Source organism: Diachasma alloeum, unplaced genomic scaffold, assembly GCF_001412515.2.
Source record: "Diachasma alloeum isolate Michigan unplaced genomic scaffold, Dall2.0 Dall_scaffold_00284, whole genome shotgun sequence".
Taxonomy (NCBI): Eukaryota; Metazoa; Arthropoda; class Insecta; order Hymenoptera; family Braconidae; genus Diachasma; species Diachasma alloeum.
The window spans coordinates 667,737-688,328 of NW_021680423.1; the positions used below are offsets into that span (position 1 = coordinate 667,737).

The 20,592-nt window shown below is 38.8% G+C and overlaps 1 protein-coding gene across 1 annotated transcript in view; it reads left to right on the plus strand.

The window, feature by feature from the left end:
- The first annotated feature begins 7,342 nt into the window (after positions 1 to 7,342).
- The window catches only part of LOC107038445 (fatty acid synthase), a 27,092-nt gene continuing 13,842 nt past the window's right edge, over positions 7,343 to 20,592 (plus strand). Inside the window, exons 1-5 of the mRNA XM_015257540.2 lie at positions 7,343 to 7,526; positions 11,854 to 12,104; positions 12,235 to 12,466; positions 12,555 to 13,267; positions 18,968 to 20,456. Of these exons, the coding sequence (XP_015113026.1) occupies positions 7,343 to 7,526; positions 11,854 to 12,104; positions 12,235 to 12,466; positions 12,555 to 13,267; positions 18,968 to 20,456 (2,869 nt within the window). The remainder of the gene's footprint in view (positions 7,527 to 11,853; positions 12,105 to 12,234; positions 12,467 to 12,554; positions 13,268 to 18,967; positions 20,457 to 20,592) is intronic.

Consider the following 20,592-nt stretch of genomic DNA (forward strand, 5'->3'; position numbering starts at 1 on the left):
AAAAATTAAAAACAGGCGTCGAATGAGTACACGACATTTTTTCATATGGAAGTCTCTAGAATATTTCTCATTGCGTAAAGAAGAAGTGTAGAGGTATATCTCGGATTTACGGCTCTTCTTACAACTAATAAAGTAAATTTTTAATAAAGTTATTGGAAAATAAATCATCAATAAGGGAAATAAACTAAAAACCAAAATACTAAATAAAATGAACAAAGTTAATAAACAAACAAAGATATCAAGCTTTGGGATTGATCACAAACGTTCCGTTCTGCCCCACTCACTCCTATGTGGATATATTTGTTTATTGAAAACATTATCAGAAATTAATGTTTAAATGTCGTGAAAAAAAGTTAATAAACAAACAAAGATATCAAGCTTTGGGATTGATCACAAACGTTCCGTTCTGCCCCACTCACTCCTATGTGGATATATTTGTTTATTGAAAACATTATCAGAAATTAATGTTTAAATGTCGTGAAAAAAAGTTAATAAACAAACAAAGATATCAAGCTTTGGGATTGATCACAAACGTTCCGTTCTGCCCCACTCACTCCTATGTGGATATATTTGTTTATTGAAAACATTATCAGAAATTAATGTTTAAATGTCGTGAAAAAAAAGATGGTTCCGCTTTCTCCACATGTCAGATCGATCTTTCAAAGGTGGTGGCTTCAATCGCGACCATTCTGCTGTTGATGACGATAGCATTCCTTCATTGACTTTAGATGGAGAGACAGGAAGGTTCTCAGTTGGCGATCATTACAATGGGGAAGGCCTCGATGACGACGTATGGCCATCAAACAGGCTTGCAAAAATCTCGTGCCTTTCAAGAGCATTTTCCCCGCCACTTCACGGGTAATTGTCACCTGCATCACAAAACCATTCTCTATCTCTAATGCTGCACGTAGAACATCATTCGCTGCCTTCTTAAGTGTTCCACCTGAAGCTTGTGCCAAATGTGTAACAACATGATCAAATTCGTCTTGGGTTGCATTTTCGAACATTTGGATTGCTTCCCGTGATTCAAATTTCAAGCAATTTGGTTTATTAACGTAACCATTCCCATTACGTTGTCGTCGTATTTCTCGACCGATATCTCCAAATCCACGACGCATTTCTGTAAGTAATCCATCTATCTGCCTATGTATCCTTTCATTTTGAGGGGGGCGATTCTCTGCCTCTCCATCCATCTCTCGAGGATCCTGTCGTTGGGCCTGTGGTCCAAGTGCTCCGAGTGCTACTGGTCGTATGGGAGGAAAGTTCCCATACCCGAATTGCGGAATTTCTGGAGGGACAAAGACACCGTTACGATTGATTGAGTAAAACTGATTCATGTTATATCCTTGATATACGTTGAGTGGATTCATTGCGTTATGCATCATCGGCTGCAAATTATATAATCCTCGACCTGCTTCCTGAGCAGCATTTCCAGCTGCTTGTCGAACGTCTTGTTGTAATCCATTAACATGCTCTTGACCACCAGCAATATTTGCTGCATTCTGTAGCCCAGGCGGCTGGAGAAGGTACGCTTGATTCTGCCCACCATTGAACACGCCAGGTTGAATCATATTGTCTGGAATTTGGATTGGTGGCGGTGGTCTGTTGAGAATCTGCTGCAGACCATTTTCTTGTAGTACACGAACAGCTGCGTTTGGCTTCTGGGGTAATGGGTCCAGGACATTTAGTGGTGGGCGAGCAAGGGGGTCCACATTCTCCCTTCCATTTTGTCCCTCCATATTTCCTAGCATTACAATTGGAGGCTGTGGTACATTGGCCCCACTGTGTTCCCGATTGTCTCTTTGGAGTGCAAAAACGCCAGCGTTAGGTTACTGGACTAATGGATTCAGGAGATTTGGTGGTGGACGAGCCAGGGAGTCCATGGCTTCAGCTTGCTGCAACATCTTCTCTCCTCCATTTTGTACCCCTGACATCCCAATTGGGAGCTGTAGGACATTGATTCCACTCTGCTCCTGATTGTCCCTTTGCAGTGGAGAAACTGCTGTTCCTGGTTGCTGGGGTAATGGATTTAGATTTGGTGGTGGGGAAACAGAGGGTTGAACATTATTGAGTAGCTCCTGCCATCCAAGCGCTTGGAGGCTGTTCGCAACAAACTGCTCGTTTGACTGATGGTGTAGTGGAGGGAGTTGTGCTGAATTTGGACAAATTGGTAATTGTGGCTGTTGTGAATTTACTTCTTGTTGTGGATGGATTGGTGGTCGAAGGCTCCCTTCCTGCTCCAGGTGTTGCAAGTGAGAGCGATTCTGCGTTGATCTACAAGGGGCTTCAAGACTATTGGGAGCACTCTGTGAATCAGGAGGAGCTTTGTGAAGTCCAGATACGACTGCATCTTGCTGCTGGTTGTCGATGTCCATGGTATCGGGCTGCTGTGGGCTCAATGTTGCATGTGGAAGGCTTCCAACATCTTTTTGGCAATTATGAGGTACTTCTGGTCGTGATGATATTACGTCTCGTAACTGAACGACAGGAGGTGAATGAGTGACATGTGTATCGGTACGTGACGATGATATTGTCTGCGATAGCAACTATTGTTCAGCACTCCCATTGACACCAGCCTCCTCATCATTCCTGGACTGCTGAACGTTTTCCTGCTGCTGAGTTTGAGGGTCAAACTCGATCGTTTCCTGTCAATTGCAAATAATATTGTCACAATTGTTGTTATAGACGGGTACAAAATGGCGTACATAAGATCGATTAATTGGCAATCACGAATGAAAAAATTTAATAGAAAATCTTAGCAAATTCGCTAGAAAATTCTATTGGATTTCTATCAAATTTTCTACAAGTTGTTTGCCGTTTCTATTGACATGTTTGATCGGAAATATTCTGTAGAAAAAGTCAATAGAAATCGATTCCCCATAGATTTTCTTCGGCTCAAATTTTCAAATTTTTTTGTTTGATTTTCTTGAAGGAAAGAAAATAATAGCGTTTTTCTTCGCGTGATTATTTTCAGATTAAACATTTTATGTTTCTTTCCAAGCGATTTTTGCTGGTTTGGATTTTGACGTATTTCTTCGGAGACAGAAATCTCGATAAAACAATTGAACCCTAACAGACAAGGGGGGGGGGGGGGAGGGGCTCATCTGCTTTATCGACATTTCTGTCTCGGAGGAAATGTCAAAATCTAATCCAGAAAAAATCGCGTTGAAAGAAACGCGAAATTTTTAATCTGAAAATAATTACGCGAAGAAAAAAGCTATAAAAATGGAATGAAAAAAAATTTGAAAATTTGAGCCAAGAAAATTTTATAGAAAATATCTCAATAGAATAAGTTTTATAGAAACATGAAATTCTATTGACTTTTTCTATATAATGTTTTCTATTAAAAATGTCAATAGAAACGGCAAAAAATTTATAGATAATTTAATAGAAGTCCAATAGAATTTTCTAGGGAATTCGCTAGAATTTTCTATAAAATTTTTTCGTGCGTAAATAGATGCTTGAGAAACGTATAAATAATCAAGATGGGAGGGAAACGCACGAAACTATTTCATAGATTATTCTTGTATGATATTATTCATAGATTATTAAAATACAAAATATATCCCGTGAAGTAAACCGCTCGTGAAATTTGCACGGGAAAATAACCGCCCGAATACTCCTGCTTCACGCTTGTGATTTATTTCAACATAATTTTGCAGCTCTCGTGGTATAATGGGCGAGAAATCGAGCGAATCGATAGACAATTATATTACATTCCTATTGATGTTATATTGAATATTCTACTGATATTTGTGGGATTCTACTTTCAGAAAATATCTAATAAAAACTATTTTATAGAAAAATCAGTATGATTCTATCTTTCTCGAGCATTTTTTTCTATCGACACCTTTTCAATAGGAATTACTCGAATCAATTTTATCCTTTTCTTCACACAATTATTTATCCTTGTTCTTCTCTTTCTATTAGAAGTAAAATAAATTCTTTCTCTCTCGTATACCCTCTCGAGTTTTTTCGAATTTCACCTTATCTCCCCCCTCCCCCCTAACCCCCTAGCACGCATTCGCCAGAGAAACAAGGGAAAAACCTCACTTGAAGGAAACACCTGCCCTGGTACAGTCGTCTCTACCCCTTGAGCTTCAAAATTCATCGGGTATTTCCCTCAGAATTTTCTGCAAACTAACTAGAGTATCAAGTTGTGCAGGTTTTAAAATCCCGAAACGTATGAAAAAATTCAATCGAAAAACCTGGCGCTTTTTCTAAGAAATTCAATTATATTTTTATCGAAATTTTATAAGAATTCTATTTGTTTTTTGTGCAATTATTCTATAGAAGATATTTAATAAGCTGCATAAATACGAGAATTCCTCAATTCATTCAAATCTCCAATTGAACATTATTATTCAGTGCGGAAATACACTCAATTGTCTGTTGAATCTGAAATTTCATGATTCTTCCCCTTTAAATCGCATCATGTGTTACTGTCTGGAAAATTCAAGGATATATTCAGTTATTGTAATACCCCAAGACCTTCAAAATCATCGAATATTTCCCGATAGCTTCGTTGCGTAGCAACGAGAGGGATGAGTTTTGCAGGATAAAAATCACGAGCGCGAAACGCGAGGGATTTTTCTGCAAAACTCATCACGATCGTTGATACGCAGGGAAGTTTGAGGAAAATATTCGATGAATTTTGAAGGTCGAGGGGTATTCGGAGGAGAATTTCCTTCCTGCTGGGTTCGAGAAATTAGAGTGCAGTGGTCGAGGTCACGTGGCACCTTACACGAACATCTCACAGAAGGGGGAAAAAACAAATGCTGGAGCAAATCGACTCACTTCAGAGGACTCTTTATCTCGATTTAAATCAACACAACCTCACATAAAGCCATTTTTCACAAGGTGAAATGTCAAAAACCTGGAGAACAATTAACAGGCTACTACTGTGGAATTATCAGTTTGATAATTCACCCGTAGCCCGGTGAATTATAAAAATAATTCTGGCATGAAGGTTTCACGTGACCTCGAATACTGCGCTCCGATTGGGCGAATCCAGGAGGGCGGAAATTCTCAGTAGTAATATCACAAGACCTCCAAAATTACTGAATTTTTCCCCGATTATTTTGTTGCGTAGCAACGAAAGGGAGAAGTTTTGGAGATTAAAATTCTTGTGCAAAACTTATCCCGATAGTTGATACGCAGGAAAACATGAGGGAAATATTCGATTAATTTTGGAGGTCGAGTAGTATCCGCCATTTTGAGGATAATAGTATCCAAGAATTGCTGATAAATTTTAACTCATTGGACAATTTTGTTTACCGGGGAGTCGCAGTTCGAGACTTGAATTTTTGAATTTTCAATGAATCAAATGAAGTACTCTCCAGCTCATTAAAAAAAATAGACTCCACACTGGCGTTAACGAATAACAAATACTCAATAATGAGTGACCGAGTTCAATACCCTCTTAAGGTATTTATAAATTCGAGAGACGCACAGCGACGCTCAATGCTTAATTCTCAAATTGAGAGGTTGATATGAGTATTGTTATGAGCTGATAAGCTTATAACAATGTTAATTAATTTTTTTTACACATTAGCCTAATAAGACGAATGTTTTAAGATTGATTTCGGTAGCGAAATCGATTTTGTATTTATTACAAAATGATTTGGATTGTTAAAGAGTTTGATATCGCTGGAAACCACACGGCACAATTTGATTCATTGTTGGTAATTTGTAACATGAGTATTAATTCTCTCAATCAGTGGAGAGTCATTAAAATATTTTGAAAGCAATGAGGAGAATTTTCAAAAATCGTCAATGGCATCAATTTAATTGAAATATTTTTTTAGGGCTCGGCTCTGATAAAATGGTTTCAACGAAAAAAACTATTGTTTTTTTCGTGGCAGAAAAATTAAGAGAAGGTTGAGGAAAAATGCATTTTTATATTCATTGCCATTGATCCTATTTCTGCGAAATGACTGGTCTACAATATTTGTTTTTATTTTTCAAATTTTCAGCAGGTCTCGAAAAATTTCATAGAAAAATCTAATGTATTCCTAAAAACATGATATTGAAATTTTATTGAAGTTCTGAAACATTCCGAAGCTTTTCAGGGCATCTCAAGAAATGGGAAATATTCAAAAGAAAATACTTGATTGGAACAAAAAATAAAAGATTTCCATAGTTCTGAAGAACTTATTTAATTTTTTAGGTTTTGTTTCATCAATTTTGTTTCTGCTCTCAATTAATCCCTCAAACCCAGCGTCTGTGAAATGTTCAATATTTTCGAAAATATAGAAATTTATAAGTTCGTATAAACATTGTTGTCAAATTAGTGAATCGTGTTGCTATTTAGTGCGCAACGTGGTTAATGACAAAAGTACCCCGTACTTAAGGAATTGAACAGATCGAGCAAAAAAACTTGAAACATTTGAGCCGAGGAATTTTTACAGAAACAATCTCATTCTAATGAATTGTACAGAAAGATAAAAAACAAAAGATTTTACCTATTGAAAAAAATGCACTGGAAAGCTCCGAAATTTTGTCGGTAGAATCGACGATAAACGAATGAAATTTTCAATAGAAGTCCAATAGAAATCAGATAGAATTATTTAGTAAATGCGTTTTATTTTTCTATGAAATTTTGTTCGTATATGGTGCTTCAGTATGAGCACTTCGTTGTTGAAAATCAACGCTCAATTGACTTGATTGGCATTAATTATTCTCTTATCAGCATGTAGATAATTAGAAAAATTTACAAAAATTTTGGAAAAATTATAAAAATTGTACCGTTTTAAGCAGAGTTCCATTAGAATCTGAGGTTATAATTCAATAGAAGGAAGGCAATACAACTCGTATAGGCCGCAGACGGGCGACAGGAAGTTTAGAAAAAATTCATGGCAAACGAGTCAAATTCTTTCGGCGAGTGAATCTCTTTTTATCAGATCGGAATTGTAAGCAATGGATAGTTTCAATATATTCAAGTGCACTGCTATCAGAATTATTTAGAATAGTAAATAGTGTTACCACCGAGCGGAAGTCACCGTCCATCTGATTCTGATTAGGGCAATTGCGCAGAACAATTGTGGAATTAAATAATATTGAATTGACCCGGACGGCTAATCAAATCCCCTCGTTTCATATGCTAATTCTAGAAAGTGGGAAAGGGGTGATGTTATAAGAAGACTAGAACAGCCTGCAGCGATTTATTGTGTCGGTGTGAAGTCGGAGATTCACTCTGTAGCTTCATCGTTTGAAGCCACAATAAATACTGAATCGATTTTCTGATAATCCCATGTGAGGAGTGAATTTTCAAGATTTCGTAGAAGTAATTATTACGGTATAAATAGATAGTACTTATCAAGTTCAGTGAAAGGAATAAATTATGGCATTACAAGAAGTTCTTCCTTACAATCCGTTTTTGAAAACCCCAATGGATCCTGATGAAGAGATTGTTATATCTGGTATTTCTGGAAGATTTCCAGAGTCTGATAATTTGCACCAATTTCGAGAAAATCTTATGAACAAAGTTGATCTGATCACTGATGATTCTCGTCGCTGGATATTAGGCAAGTAAATGAAGAGCGTGAACTTTTACCCGAGTGGAAATTTTAGTCAGGTCTTGATTAGACACTGATCAGATTACCTTATCAGTTTTTGATCAGGCATGTAACGCTATAATTTTGAATTTGCCACTAGGGTTTCGCCGCCTACCATCATTAGGCATTAATTAAATTTAAAATTTTTTGAGAGAAAAAATTAGTAACTTCCTAGCCGGGAATCGAACCCGGGACCTCCCAATGTCGCGTCGGGTGCTCTTACCATCTGAGCTACCAGGACACTTACGAATTTCACTCTCAATTTGAATCATACCCGAGTGGAAATTTTAGTCAGGTCTTGATCAGACACTGATCAGGTTACCTTATCAGTTTTTGATCAGGTATGTAACGCTATAATTTTGAATTTTCGACTAGGGTACTTCGCGCGCGAAAACGTGTCTTTATGAATTGTGTATGGAATCCTCTCCGTATTCATGAAAAAAAATCTAGTGCTCAAGTAGAAATTTCATCAGGCAGGTCTTTTGGCAGGAAAGACCCTGTTCCGGTATCAATACGGTATACCTGATTGATTACAGCATGCCACATCAGGATCGGAAGGGGACCATTGCATGTTCACCTTACCAATAAAATTCTAAAGTTCAAGCAGGCATGCCTAATCATGCCCAAGTCAGGGCCTTTTGAGCGTACCGTAAAAAAAAAATTGAAGTTCTATCCGACATGTCTAATAAGACCAATACCAGGGAATTTTTCCGTCTGCCTTAATTGAATATGAGTACTCGTTGAGTATACCGCATACTACCAATTCGATTCGGCCATGATCAGGACCGGGTAAGGTATCCAGACAATCCTTAACTTCGAAAATTTTATAAATTCAGTACGGCGAACCTGATCCGGCGATGATCAGGTCCGTGTAAGGCTTGCCGTACGGGACTTTTACCAAAATTTTTACCAAGCAAAGAGTTGGGGTGGAAGTGGAAAAGGCGGGAGGGTCGGAGAGGAGGCGGGATGATTATCAGGAATGTTATACTAATTGATATTATTGTAGATTAGTTCAATACTAGGGGAGGGTAGGGTAAAACGGACCGGCAGCGCAAAACGGATCCCTAGGGCAAAACAGACCACTGACAGAAAATTGGTAATTTTTGTTTTTATTCTTTTCTTCAAATCAGGAACACTGAATGTGTTGAATTAAAAGTGAGTTTCTTGAATCGTAACCATTACAGGGGTTTTATAGACAACAAGTGTCGTTGAACTGTAATTTGATCAGATTTGCTAATCACCTCAAACCACAAATGATTTCGAATTTGCTCCATTCGGAAGCAGAAACAAAAATTATCAATTTTCTGTCAGTGGTCCGTTTTGGCCTGGGGTCCGTTTTGCCGTACTCTCCCCTATCATGTTATTGGGAGTATTATTGATATGCACAAAACAAATAGTCATTTCCAAGAATGACACGGTAGTCGAGTGGATAGGGTACAGAATTACTAACCGAAACGTTCAGAATTCAAGTCCCGCTCCGGGTGATTTTTTTCCTTTATTTTCTCGACCCGCCTGTTCTCGGACCAATATTTATTCATTTATTATGTATTTTTCGCCTAATTTATTAATCCAGACAGCAATTTATTCATTAGTAACAAAGTCTGTTAACCAGGCAAGGGCGAGACGTGACTGCCTGTCATGGCCTTTATTAGGTTTGGAAATTAGATTCTGATTATAATCAGAATCTGATTTCCAAACCTGATAAAGGCATAAATGCTTTACATTAGATTTCCGATTAGGTCCTGATGTGGCAATCTTAACAGGATCGAATCTTTCCAATAGCACAGTGGACCAGGCCCTGACCAGTCAAGTACTAAAATTTCTACTCGGGTGATGTTGACTAAAATTCTTGGCTATTTCTGGGAGAATTTCATATAAACTTGCAGGCTCGGAATTTTTTCCAGGCCCTCAGCTTGTGTCCTTTTGCCCCTGCTGTCACTAGAATTATGGTAAAGTTTCTCTCTCCGTGTACTGGAAAATAAAATACATGGGATAAAAAATCGTGCTATGTGTAAAATTTCTGGGAGATAAGGAAAACTACAGCACTATTGGGTATCTGAACCATCAGAAAAGTTACGGAACAATAGAAATTATCGTGCTAGTGCATGAAATTTCCATGGGATTTTTCCCTTGAACTCCGACGTGGAATACAATAGGATAAAGCAAAAATTAGCAGGTATTTTTGGAAAACAGAGAAGGGTAGGGCAAAATGGAACATTTGTGATCTACTTCAGTGCTTGATATTCTTGGCGTATTTGCTCTTTTCCTCCGGCTCAATCACCTGTATGTGCAATCGTTTTCATTCTCATTATTCTTTTATCTTTGTTTTTTAGTCCACGGACGTGTTTTTGTATGTTTTTATTAATTTTTTTCCTCAAATTCTTTGAGTCATTCATTATTAAATGAGCTTATACTTTAGAATATCTTTATTTTGTCAACAGAGACATTGGGATTTTGAGTCGATAACAAACGTTCCACTTTGGCCCACCTTCCCCTATGTAAAAGTATTTTTAATCGATTTCCAGAATCATTTGGGAATTCGCAACAAATTATTTTATTTAAAACTTAATTAGGAGTATTGACTCACAGCTTTTTTTAACACACCATGATACATTGAACACCGTGGTAAATGCTAGCACGCGTCTTCCATCTTTTCTATTCGTTCTGGTTATATCTCATCGAAGAGGCAAGCACCATGCCTACTCCGGTATTACTGCCCTTCAGTCTTATCTCCGACGCTATGTCTATGTCCTCATCCTTGTTTATGTTCATATTTGTGGGCATATCCGTCTTCGAAGCAATGATTATGCCTGTGCCTACATGCGGTCGGCACCCTCGTAGATGCGCCCTCAAATCAATGGTATTCAATATTTCGTAGTCAATCTTGAAACGCGAGTATAAAGGGATCGCATCTTTGAAAATATTCCGATCATGTTGAACGTCTCGGTAGTAATACTAAGAATTGGTTGAATCCTATGAAAGCATTGTTGCAGTACCGAAATGACGCTTCGTCTTTGAGGATCTGCCAATGACTAGCGCCACCGCGGCCGTAAGCAGCCGGGGCAGTGATGCCCTTTCATTATGCGTCTTTTCCTGTCAGATTCGATTATCCATTTTTCAATTAATTGTTTATAATCATTTTCATTGTAAAAAGCAATACCACCGATGAGAATCATATTCCCAATTCATCAGCTATTAAATTTTCATATCACAATAAATGGTTTGCTCATGTTCCAATTCCTGTGTTCTCATACTATAATTACAATCAATTTCTTATAGAACACACTGGAGAGTGTGAATTTCTAAAATTAAATGTTTGTTGATACTCTGATAAAAGTGCCTGTCCGCTCTGTTGTCAATTTTTCGTTTATTCATACGGTAATTCAATGAATATATTGTTCGGCTCATCAATATAATTGCGTGCTTAGAATATTGGCATCTCGTGTTTTCAGCGCCAAACTGAAAATTAAAACTTAATTAGGAGTATTGACTCACAGCTTTTTTTTATTTATATAAGGAATTTTGAATCTGCATACTAATATTATTTATTGAAAGTAAAAAAAATCGATCAACATTTTCACTTAGATTGAATTCTATTAATTCTAATCGACTTTATTCGAAGAAAACCTCAGTAAATGCAGTATTAAGAAAGTAGAATTACTCTATTTTCCTATAACCTAATGATTTGAACATTCATGATTCGTTTATTCATGTTTTGACGATTGCACTCATGAAAAACGCCTTACTTTTTCCATTTGTCTAAGATATCCGCCATGTTCGAGTTCTCATTTTCGATTCGAGATATTGCTCATGCCATTCTTTTTCTTTTAGAAAGAACAATAATTTTTTATGAAAGCATCACAATCTGCGAACGGTCTCAGCAGGTGATATCAAGAATTTTATCTTACGAATTCCGAACAATCATTTGCTTAGATATTTTTTCCATATGGGGCAAAAGATACAGGCAAAATACTGCTGCGCACGGTAAAATGGGTTTATTTCGACGGATCCGAAAAAATTCTTGTGCCATCACCCGAAATTTTGTTGCGTACGTAATCATACAGGAATCGTTCGCTGTGAATACGTGAGAAATTTCTCTATTCTGCAATAAAATTTCCGATGCTGACATCGGATCCAATGAAATGAACTCATTTTACGGCAACAGTAATTTTTCCTATATTTTTCTCTCCGTGCATATGTCATGCGTCTCGAGTATCACAGATATGAGAGGAGCGAAAAATATATATTAAAGTATATTCTTCATTTAAGTATAATAAGCCACTTTATCTCTCCACAGATCACCCGGAAATTCCCCAAGCGACTGGAAAAGTAAATTATATTGAGAAGTTTGACGCAGCTTTTTTCGGTTATGACTTTAAGGAAGCCCACACAATGGATCCCCAGGGTAGAATGTTGATGGAGCACGCTTATGAAGCTATCGTTGATGCTGGAGTCAATCCCAAGAACTTGAGAGGCACTAACACTGGGGTGTTCGTGGGGGCATGTTGCGCAGAGTCTGAGATCGTTTGGATTTACCAAAAACTTCAGGTGCACATGATTTTTTCTTTTATTCTATAGTGAAATTTTGATCCCACTTGAATTCAATGTTCTTCTCAATGAGAGTTATGATTGTTTGATTAATCAATTATTGATCAATTAATTCTTTTTTGCTGAATAGAAAGATGGGTATGGTGTTACTGGATCGTGCCGGGCTATGCTAGCGAATCGATTGAGTCAATGGCTGGGAGTAAAAGGACCAAGTTACACTGTCGATTCTGCCTGCAGTTCGAGTCTCTTCGCCATGGAGCATGCATACAGAGCCCTCCGGACTGGTCTGTGTGATTATGCTCTCGTTGGTGGCACCAATCTTTGTCTTCACCCCTATGTGTCATTTCAATTTTCGCGTTTAGGTAAAAAAGCGTGAAATGAGTGTTGAATCATATAGATTAAGGGAGGCAATGAATGAAGATATCAAAAGAAATAATTTGATTATTCCAGGTGTTTTGTCTCGTGACGGTCGATCGAAACCGTTTGATAACAGCGCGAATGGTTATGCGAGGGGTGAGACTATAAGCGTCGTTTTTCTTCAGAAAGCCAAGGATGCAAAGCGTATTTATGCAAACATGATTCATGCAAAAACGAATTGCGACGGTTTTAAACCACAGGGAATTACGTTCCCATCGAGTCAGATTCAGAGTGTTCTCCTGAAGGATTTCTATGAAGAGTGCAAAGTATCACCATCTTCATTGGCATATCTTGAGGCTCATGGTACTGGTACGAAGGTGGGAGACCCTGAGGAGCTGAATGCAATTGAAGCCATCTTCTGTCCTGGTAGAAAAGAACCACTGAAAATTGGCTCAGTTAAATCTAACATTGGGCATGCTGAGCCGGCTAGTGGGATGGGTCAAATTGCTAAAGTTGTTATTGCCAATGAAACTGGCATTATTCCACCGAATTTACATTATAAGGAGCCACGTGAGGGTGTCAAAGCGCTTGCAGATGGAAAACTAAAGGTTGTTATTGAACCAACGCCTTGGAGTGGAGGATACGTTGGTATTAGTTCGTTTGGCTTCGGTGGTGCCAATGCCCATGTTTTGCTCAAGTCGAATCCTAAGGAGAAGATCAATGGTGGTGCACCTCAGGATGATCTGCCGAGGCTCGTTATTGCTTCCGGAAGGACTGAGGATGCTGTTGAAACCATTTTGGCAGATGTAAGTATGACGTGGGAGGTTTTCGTCCTTCCTTAATCAAGTCACATTTCGACTGGAAAATTAAAACCGATTAGTCTCGGTACGAGCTCACGGGGAGTTTGCCATTTTGGAATGTTTAGGGGAGGATTGATGAGGGTTTCTTCTCAATAACCGAACACGAGTTGAAATAAGATCAATATAATTAACTGAAAATAATATTTGACTACAAAATCAAACTGATAACACAGTGCAATTAAATTAGGGCCACCCCGGGCCGGAGAATGAAACTTATATTACTGGATATATTTTTCTGCGCTGATTCAAAATCTTTTTGAGAAATCGTCCTAGTCCCCTCCGGTTCTGGGAAAAAAGTGTTAAAGTTGGAAAAATGACGAAAATAGAGGATCTTGGAGATGAATAAAAATTTGAAATTTTGATCGAATGACAGCTGAAAAAAAAACCATTATCTCATAAAAACTCCGTGCAATCGATTCAAAAATCATTTTGGAAATTAAGCCGGGCAATATTGGCCTAAAAAATTAAGTTATTAGCATTAAAAAAATAAAATTGTGGAAAAATGGAATGGCGCAGAGGGGGGCAGTCGGCAATTGTTTTCACCCGCGAGAATCGACGCCAAATTCAATTCAGACTCTCCACGTCTTATAAGATTGGAATTTTCTGAGGTTCAAAATTATGGATCTTGATTGGACACGGCAAAAGATTGCTCTACTGTAACAGGAGTATGTCCGTCAGGTTTGTCAAGAGTGTCATTCGACTTGAATAATTGAAAAAAATGGAGAATGCTCATTGGTGGAATATTGAATCGCCCAGTTTGGAGTATTTTCTGCCGCTTCGAGAGAGTATTGCTTGAGAGACTAAAATTATGATTTCTCACGATTCATTTGTACTAATAACATACTCTCGGTCAGTTTTTTTACATCCAACTCCTCAGGAAAGGAATCACTCGCAATAGACTTGAAAGAGAACCCGGAGGCCCGTCCCCTTTTCTATTGCATTACCAAAATCGATGAAAAATCAAATTTTCCTTTATTCATGTGACGTTAGGAGTTTATTTGTCCTTTAATACTCTTGTTTCACTCCGACCTCGGCTAGTCTCGGTGAGCTCACGGGTGGTTCGCTCAATCGGAGGGATAAGTGAAGGATAGAGGGAGGGTTAACGATATTAAACCGACCGTACTGATGTTGGTAAAATAACTATATATTAACTTTAATTTATACACGGTAGTGTTTAATGGGTCGGTATAACGCGGTTCTTGACTCGACTTTGGGACCTTGACTCGACTTTGTTATTGGTTGGCTGAAGGCCTGAGCTCAGAGATCCGCTCTGTTTCGCTCCTGATCGTACGCTGACGTACTCTGGTGCTTCCCGAGTCGTCCAAACTCGTCAAAGTCCCAAAATGCTTACCTAAGCAATCCCACGGTTTTCTTCACTAATACGGTTTCGTGCATTCGTTTGTATAGAAACCTACACAGTCAAACAGTTCAGCACCCTGAACTGGACCTGTAGAAACCGTGGAACTGCTTACGCTGGTGTCCATGGGACACCGTGGGACTGCTGAGCAATCTTTGGATGAAGGAAATGAGAAATCTCGTTTCCCGTTCCCATTGTCCACCACTTTGGGCATAATAATTATAATTATTAAATAAATCGACGTATTGATCGATCTCAATACGTCACATTCAACATTTCAACAATATGTATAACAAATTCATGAACGTTTTTCCATCAACATTTCATTTTTTTTGCATCATCAAGAACTCGCAAAGAAATCCTGAGTGACTTTCATTTGTGAGTGGTATTGTCTGCCGTGATCAGTGTCCAACAGTAGTCTGCTAGCATATTTATGGGCTTTTTCCCATGGTATCGCTTTTCCATGACTGCCATGTCTTGATATGATGGAATCTCTCCCCATGCTCATCACAAACGTCGACCAAATCTCTCAGGAAACAATCCAAATGAGAGTAAAGGAAATGCACTTTTAACGACAAATTACATCCCATTTCTTGGAAATTCTCGAGCATCTCAGCAACGATTTGTTCGTAGTCTGTAGAACGGTGACTTCCAAGAAACTCATTGAAGACTCTTTTGACGGAATTCCATGTTTTCTTCTCGATTTCATTCAATGTCTTCTGAAAAAGTGAGTTTTGAAAATAGTTCTTTAAAGTAATACAGTGCCGGCCCATCTTTCTGAAGAGCTTTCACAAAATTCTTTATTACTCCGAGTTTGATATAAAGGGTAAACAGATTTTCTCAGCAGGTGCAAAGGGCGTTCAGACCACATTTCGTTCACCAGAAATGAAATCTTCCCGTAGGGGCCAGCTCTCTTGTGTATAATGCTGTTTTTGAGCACGACTATCCCGCGGGCAAAGGAAGCACCCGTACTTCGTAAATCCCAATTGCATTCCCATTACTAGGGAATTGGTGACGTTCGTAGTCGACTTTCTCCAGTACGTACTTGACAGTTTCATGAGTTTCCTTTAAATTGGTAGAATATGCAATTGGGACTGATGGGAGAGCAGTTCCTATGTGGAGGAGAACAGCTTTTAAGCTGCTACAAGAAGGGTCAATGAACAGACGCCACTCTTTTGGGTCATACTTGACACCCATTCCCTTTATCAAACCATCAACATTCATGCAATAGCGAAGCAGTGGGTCTTGCCGCAAAAACTCACACAACTCCTCATCTCGATGGAGGTAATGTATAATTCGTACACCAGGTTGCAAACAATTCCATCCTTTCAACCTGGAACCCAATAACTCTGCTATCGATTTTGAGACGTCTGTTTTTCTAACCAAGTCATCCAGCTGTTCTTGGCTCAAAGATCCCGAACGGCTTATTGATGTCGGTTCGTGAGGAACGTACTCTGGGTTGTCACTTATTTTTTGACCGTTCTCTTTTTCAGTTGATTGGTCGGACGGGGATGAAGGTGAATCATCACTTGGATTTTCAGTGGTTGGGCTTGATTTTGGAGATGATGATGGTAAATCAATGAAGTCAACACTTAGATATTTGATCAGGTGTTTACTCTTCATGTTGTATCCTAATAAATCAGTTAGGCAGAAGTAACAATCTATCAGGTGATTAGTCTGCTGTCTCTATCTTGCTGGGACTCTAAAGGGCATCTTTTGTCTCTTTTTCAACTGAGAGCTGAATCTTGCGACGACAATGGTTGCAGTAGTAATGTGGAACCCAAGGTTTATCCAGATTTAGAATTACCTTTCCAAAAACTTTCTCATAAGATGTCTTCAGAGATGGTATGGTGGCTTCCCTCTGAGACTTTGGTGTGCACATTACACGTAGGTAATAGAAACAGTCCGGTGAATTTTTGCATTCTCGAGGAATTCTTTTCAATTCCAGAACTTTCAAGCGATAGTTCTTAAACTCCTGGACTAGTAATATAACTCTAACCGTTTACATTCCTCTGTGTGAAGCTGGTAATTATTTTACAAAACAGTCTTCTGTTAAAAAGAATTACTACTCTGTGCCATAAATTCCATCATTAATTCCACTGTTCTAAGGATATAACACGATGAATGAGTAGTAAGGGGGTAAAACAAACTAAAGTAGCACAACTTAGAAGAACAAAAAAAAATAGATTTCGAGGAGTTAGTGAATCGGCAGAGTATCATCTTCAGTGGCAAGGTAGAAAATGCACATGAGTCAACTTGACTCCTCAATAATCCTAATTGATGAATGATAAAACGAGATGAGTGAGATCCACTCCAGTGTGAATTTTGGGTGAATATTTTCGAATCTAAGGGAAATGGGGGAATTGTCGTGAAGTAAGGCAGAATGAGAAATACAAAAAAAAGTGTCTAAAACTATTTCGCGATCTCCTTTGAATTCTGAGTTGTTCAGCAGAAAATGCCCCCCCCCCCCATGGATACTTTTTCATGGATATCGATAAATTTGGAAGGAAGAGATAGTTATGTTTATAGGGATCTCTATGGAGATCTCTATATATAGAATCAGAATATATAGAGTCAGAATCGATAGGGAGATCCCTATCGATTCTGACTCTATAGAGATCCCTATAAACACAACTATCTCTTCACACAGGGAGATTCATGAAACATCCAGAATTTCTTTGCATTCTTTGTGTACTACATTGTTGTCAACTTCCATTCGTTTACGAGCAGAAATAATAGGATAAAATAACTTATACATATCTGTTCTCCATTCAAAATTGTCTCTAGCGAGTTGGGTACTGTTTCATTATCGCGGCCTCCTCCTCTCCTCTTGAGGAACCCTGATAGATATGGTTGAACTGAGGAGATTGTGATCGTCAAATTTACCCCCACTTTTCCCAATCCCTACTACAATCCTTGTCTCCCACCTGACACTCAGGGCCACAATCTGCTCAGTCCGACAGTACTCACATGTTACTGCGCCCACTTCCCTTACGATCCAAATTTATTTATCGCCCATTAAGACGTAAAGCAGCCCAGAGAGACAACAGATTAGTTGCGTCTTCGAGCTGAGAAAAATATAAAAATGATTTTTGAAGAGAATCAAAGACTAATTTCTTTGGTAAGAAAACATCCAGAGTTGTGGAGTGATTGCTTCAGGGATTTCTGTGACGTTAATCAATTGGTGTGGATTGCCTGTGTCGAGAGCTATGTCCCCAGCTTTCAGGTATTCATTTAATAAAAATCATTTCATTCTGCTCTAGTCTGAACTTGGTTTGAATGAGAATTTAAGGACTTCCTTCCCTTACGATACGGAATCAAGCGTGGGCACGATTCAAGGGTTTACTGAATCGTTTCATCTTCCTCCTCGACTTAAGACGAGCGACTCAAGTTCCGCCTTATAGATTGGTATCCAGACCTGACTGGCCTCTGTTCAACGATCTATCTTTCATGAAAGCTCGAGTCATCCAATATAAAAGTGAGAGAAAGCATCAATGTCGATGGTAAAAAAAAATAGGTGTCAATAAGAAGCAACTACTGATAGTGGTGACGAAAATCTCCAGCCTGGATAACAATAACGGAAATATTATTCCCCTCCTCCTAAATTTTTTGACGAAAGAATAATGTGATATTTGAATTTATGATAAACATATACTCAATCATTAAGCGCAATCAATTTAAGCAGCGGAGGGGGCTAACACTATTTCTCAAAAAGATATGGAATCAGCGCAGAAAAATATATTCACTGGTATAAGTTTCATTCTCCGGCACGGGATGGTTGTAATTTTGTTGTACCGTGTAATGGGTTCGGTATCGCGCGCGGTGCCAAGATTTTTACCAAGGAGTGGAGATCCGTTCAAGTCCAACTTCTCCCGCAACGTGTGTTAGACACCATGCGTCATATAAGTAAATCTTTCTTTCATATATGGCGGTGCTGAAAAATATAAATACGAAATATTTCCATTACTCACGGGAAAAAAATCAACAAAAAATTATGCGAAATGTGAAGATAAAAATATCGAACGGTGGACTGTGGAAATTTCTTAAAAATACAGAGAAAAGGATTCTTTGTTGTACTTTCCTATCAATACCTCTCAAATTGTGCGGTTCGCGTGGGGGAAATTACGTTGAAAAGAGGGAAATTCATCCTTTGTTTCGCTTTTTTGTTGACTTAGGAAATAAGAATCCTTGAAATATATTTTTATTCTTCAATTATCTAAATTATACAGTAATTTTCCATCGATTTTTCTCTCTATGTTCATAACCGAAATTTTTCTATTTGAATTCAGGTCGAAAACCGTCCTGTTGACATCGAGTACGTTCGCTTGTTACACGATCTCCACGCAGAGAACCTTGCAGGTCACCCTTATCGAGGCTACACGATTCTCGGTGGCTCAAGACTCGGAAATAAGCTTCGAGAAATCAAGCACTATCCAGGAACCACATCGCCAGTTTGGTTCGTCTTCTCGGGATTGGAGTCCCAGTGGCCAGCGATAGGGCCGTCTCTTTTCCAATTCTCAGTCTTCACAAATGCCATAACCAAATGTGATTCAATTCTCAAACTTTATGGAGTTGACATCCTCAGTATCCTGACCAGTACTACCGGATTGACTTGCGATAACATCTTGAATTTCTTCGTTGCAATATCTGCTATTCAAATAGGTTTTGTTGACCTTCTAACATCTTTAAATATAATTCCTGACGGTATTATTGGACACTCGTTTGGAGAACTGAACTGTGCCTATGCAGATGGTTCCCTGACACTAGAGCAAACGATTCTGGGAGTATATTCCTTAGCTCTAGTTTTATCAGGAACGAGCACAATTAGCGGTTCAATGGCAATAGTCAATCTTGGTTACCGAGAGCTTAAGAATCTCTGTCCATCAGACATCGAAGTCGTCTGGCACAACAGTCCTGAAAGGTCTACTCTGAGTGGTCCTGCAGAGTCGATAAAAGTCTTTGTCGCTCATCTTAACTTAAACAACATCCGTGCTGAAGAAATTCCCTGCGGCAATATCGCTTATCATAGCAGGCACATTGCAGGTATTAGATCGAGGCTCTTTGCGCACCTGCAGAAAATTATTCCAGAGCCTAAACCTAGGAGTTCGAAATGGTGCAGCACATCTGTACCTCAATTCCAATGGGATTCGCGGCAGGCCAGACTGTCTTCCGCTGAATATCATACAAATAGCTTTCTCTCGTATGTACTTTTCGAGGAGACGTCTGCATTAATTCCTGAAGATGCTGTCATCATCGAAATTGGACCGCATGGGCTCTTCCAAGATGCTCTGAAGAGATCTGTTATTTCCGAAACCATCCCTCTCACTCAAAGTGGATATGAAAACAGTGCTGAAGCCATCTTACAGGCAATTGGAAAGCTGTATGATGTTGGACGACAACCGCAAATTTGGAAGCTTTACCCTGAAATCAAATTTCCAGTGTCCAGAGGGACTCCTATGTTATCTCCTCTCATTAAGTGGGATCATTCGGAGAACTGGTACGTTACATCCTACCAGGAACAAGAGACGATCACCTCTGGAGAAAGAACCGTGGAGTTGACACTCTCAGATGAGGATTATGAGTACATGGGAGGGCATGTTATCGATGGACGAAATCTTCTACCTGCCACAGGGTACTTGACGCTCATCTGGGAAACTGTGGGGATGTTGAGGGGGAAATTGTATACAGAGGTTCCGATTATTTTCGAAGATGTTAATTTCTTGAGAGCTACCACGGTTTCTAAAGAACCCGTGAAGATTACTCTTATGATCCAGAAAGGTGAGATAAATCTCCATGGCATTTCAAATTATCACGTCACGATAACTTTCTTGATCAGATCATTTTCAGTCGCTCTCTCTCTCTCTCTCTCTCTCTCTCTCTCTCTCTCTCTCTCTCTCTCTCTCTCTCTCTCTCT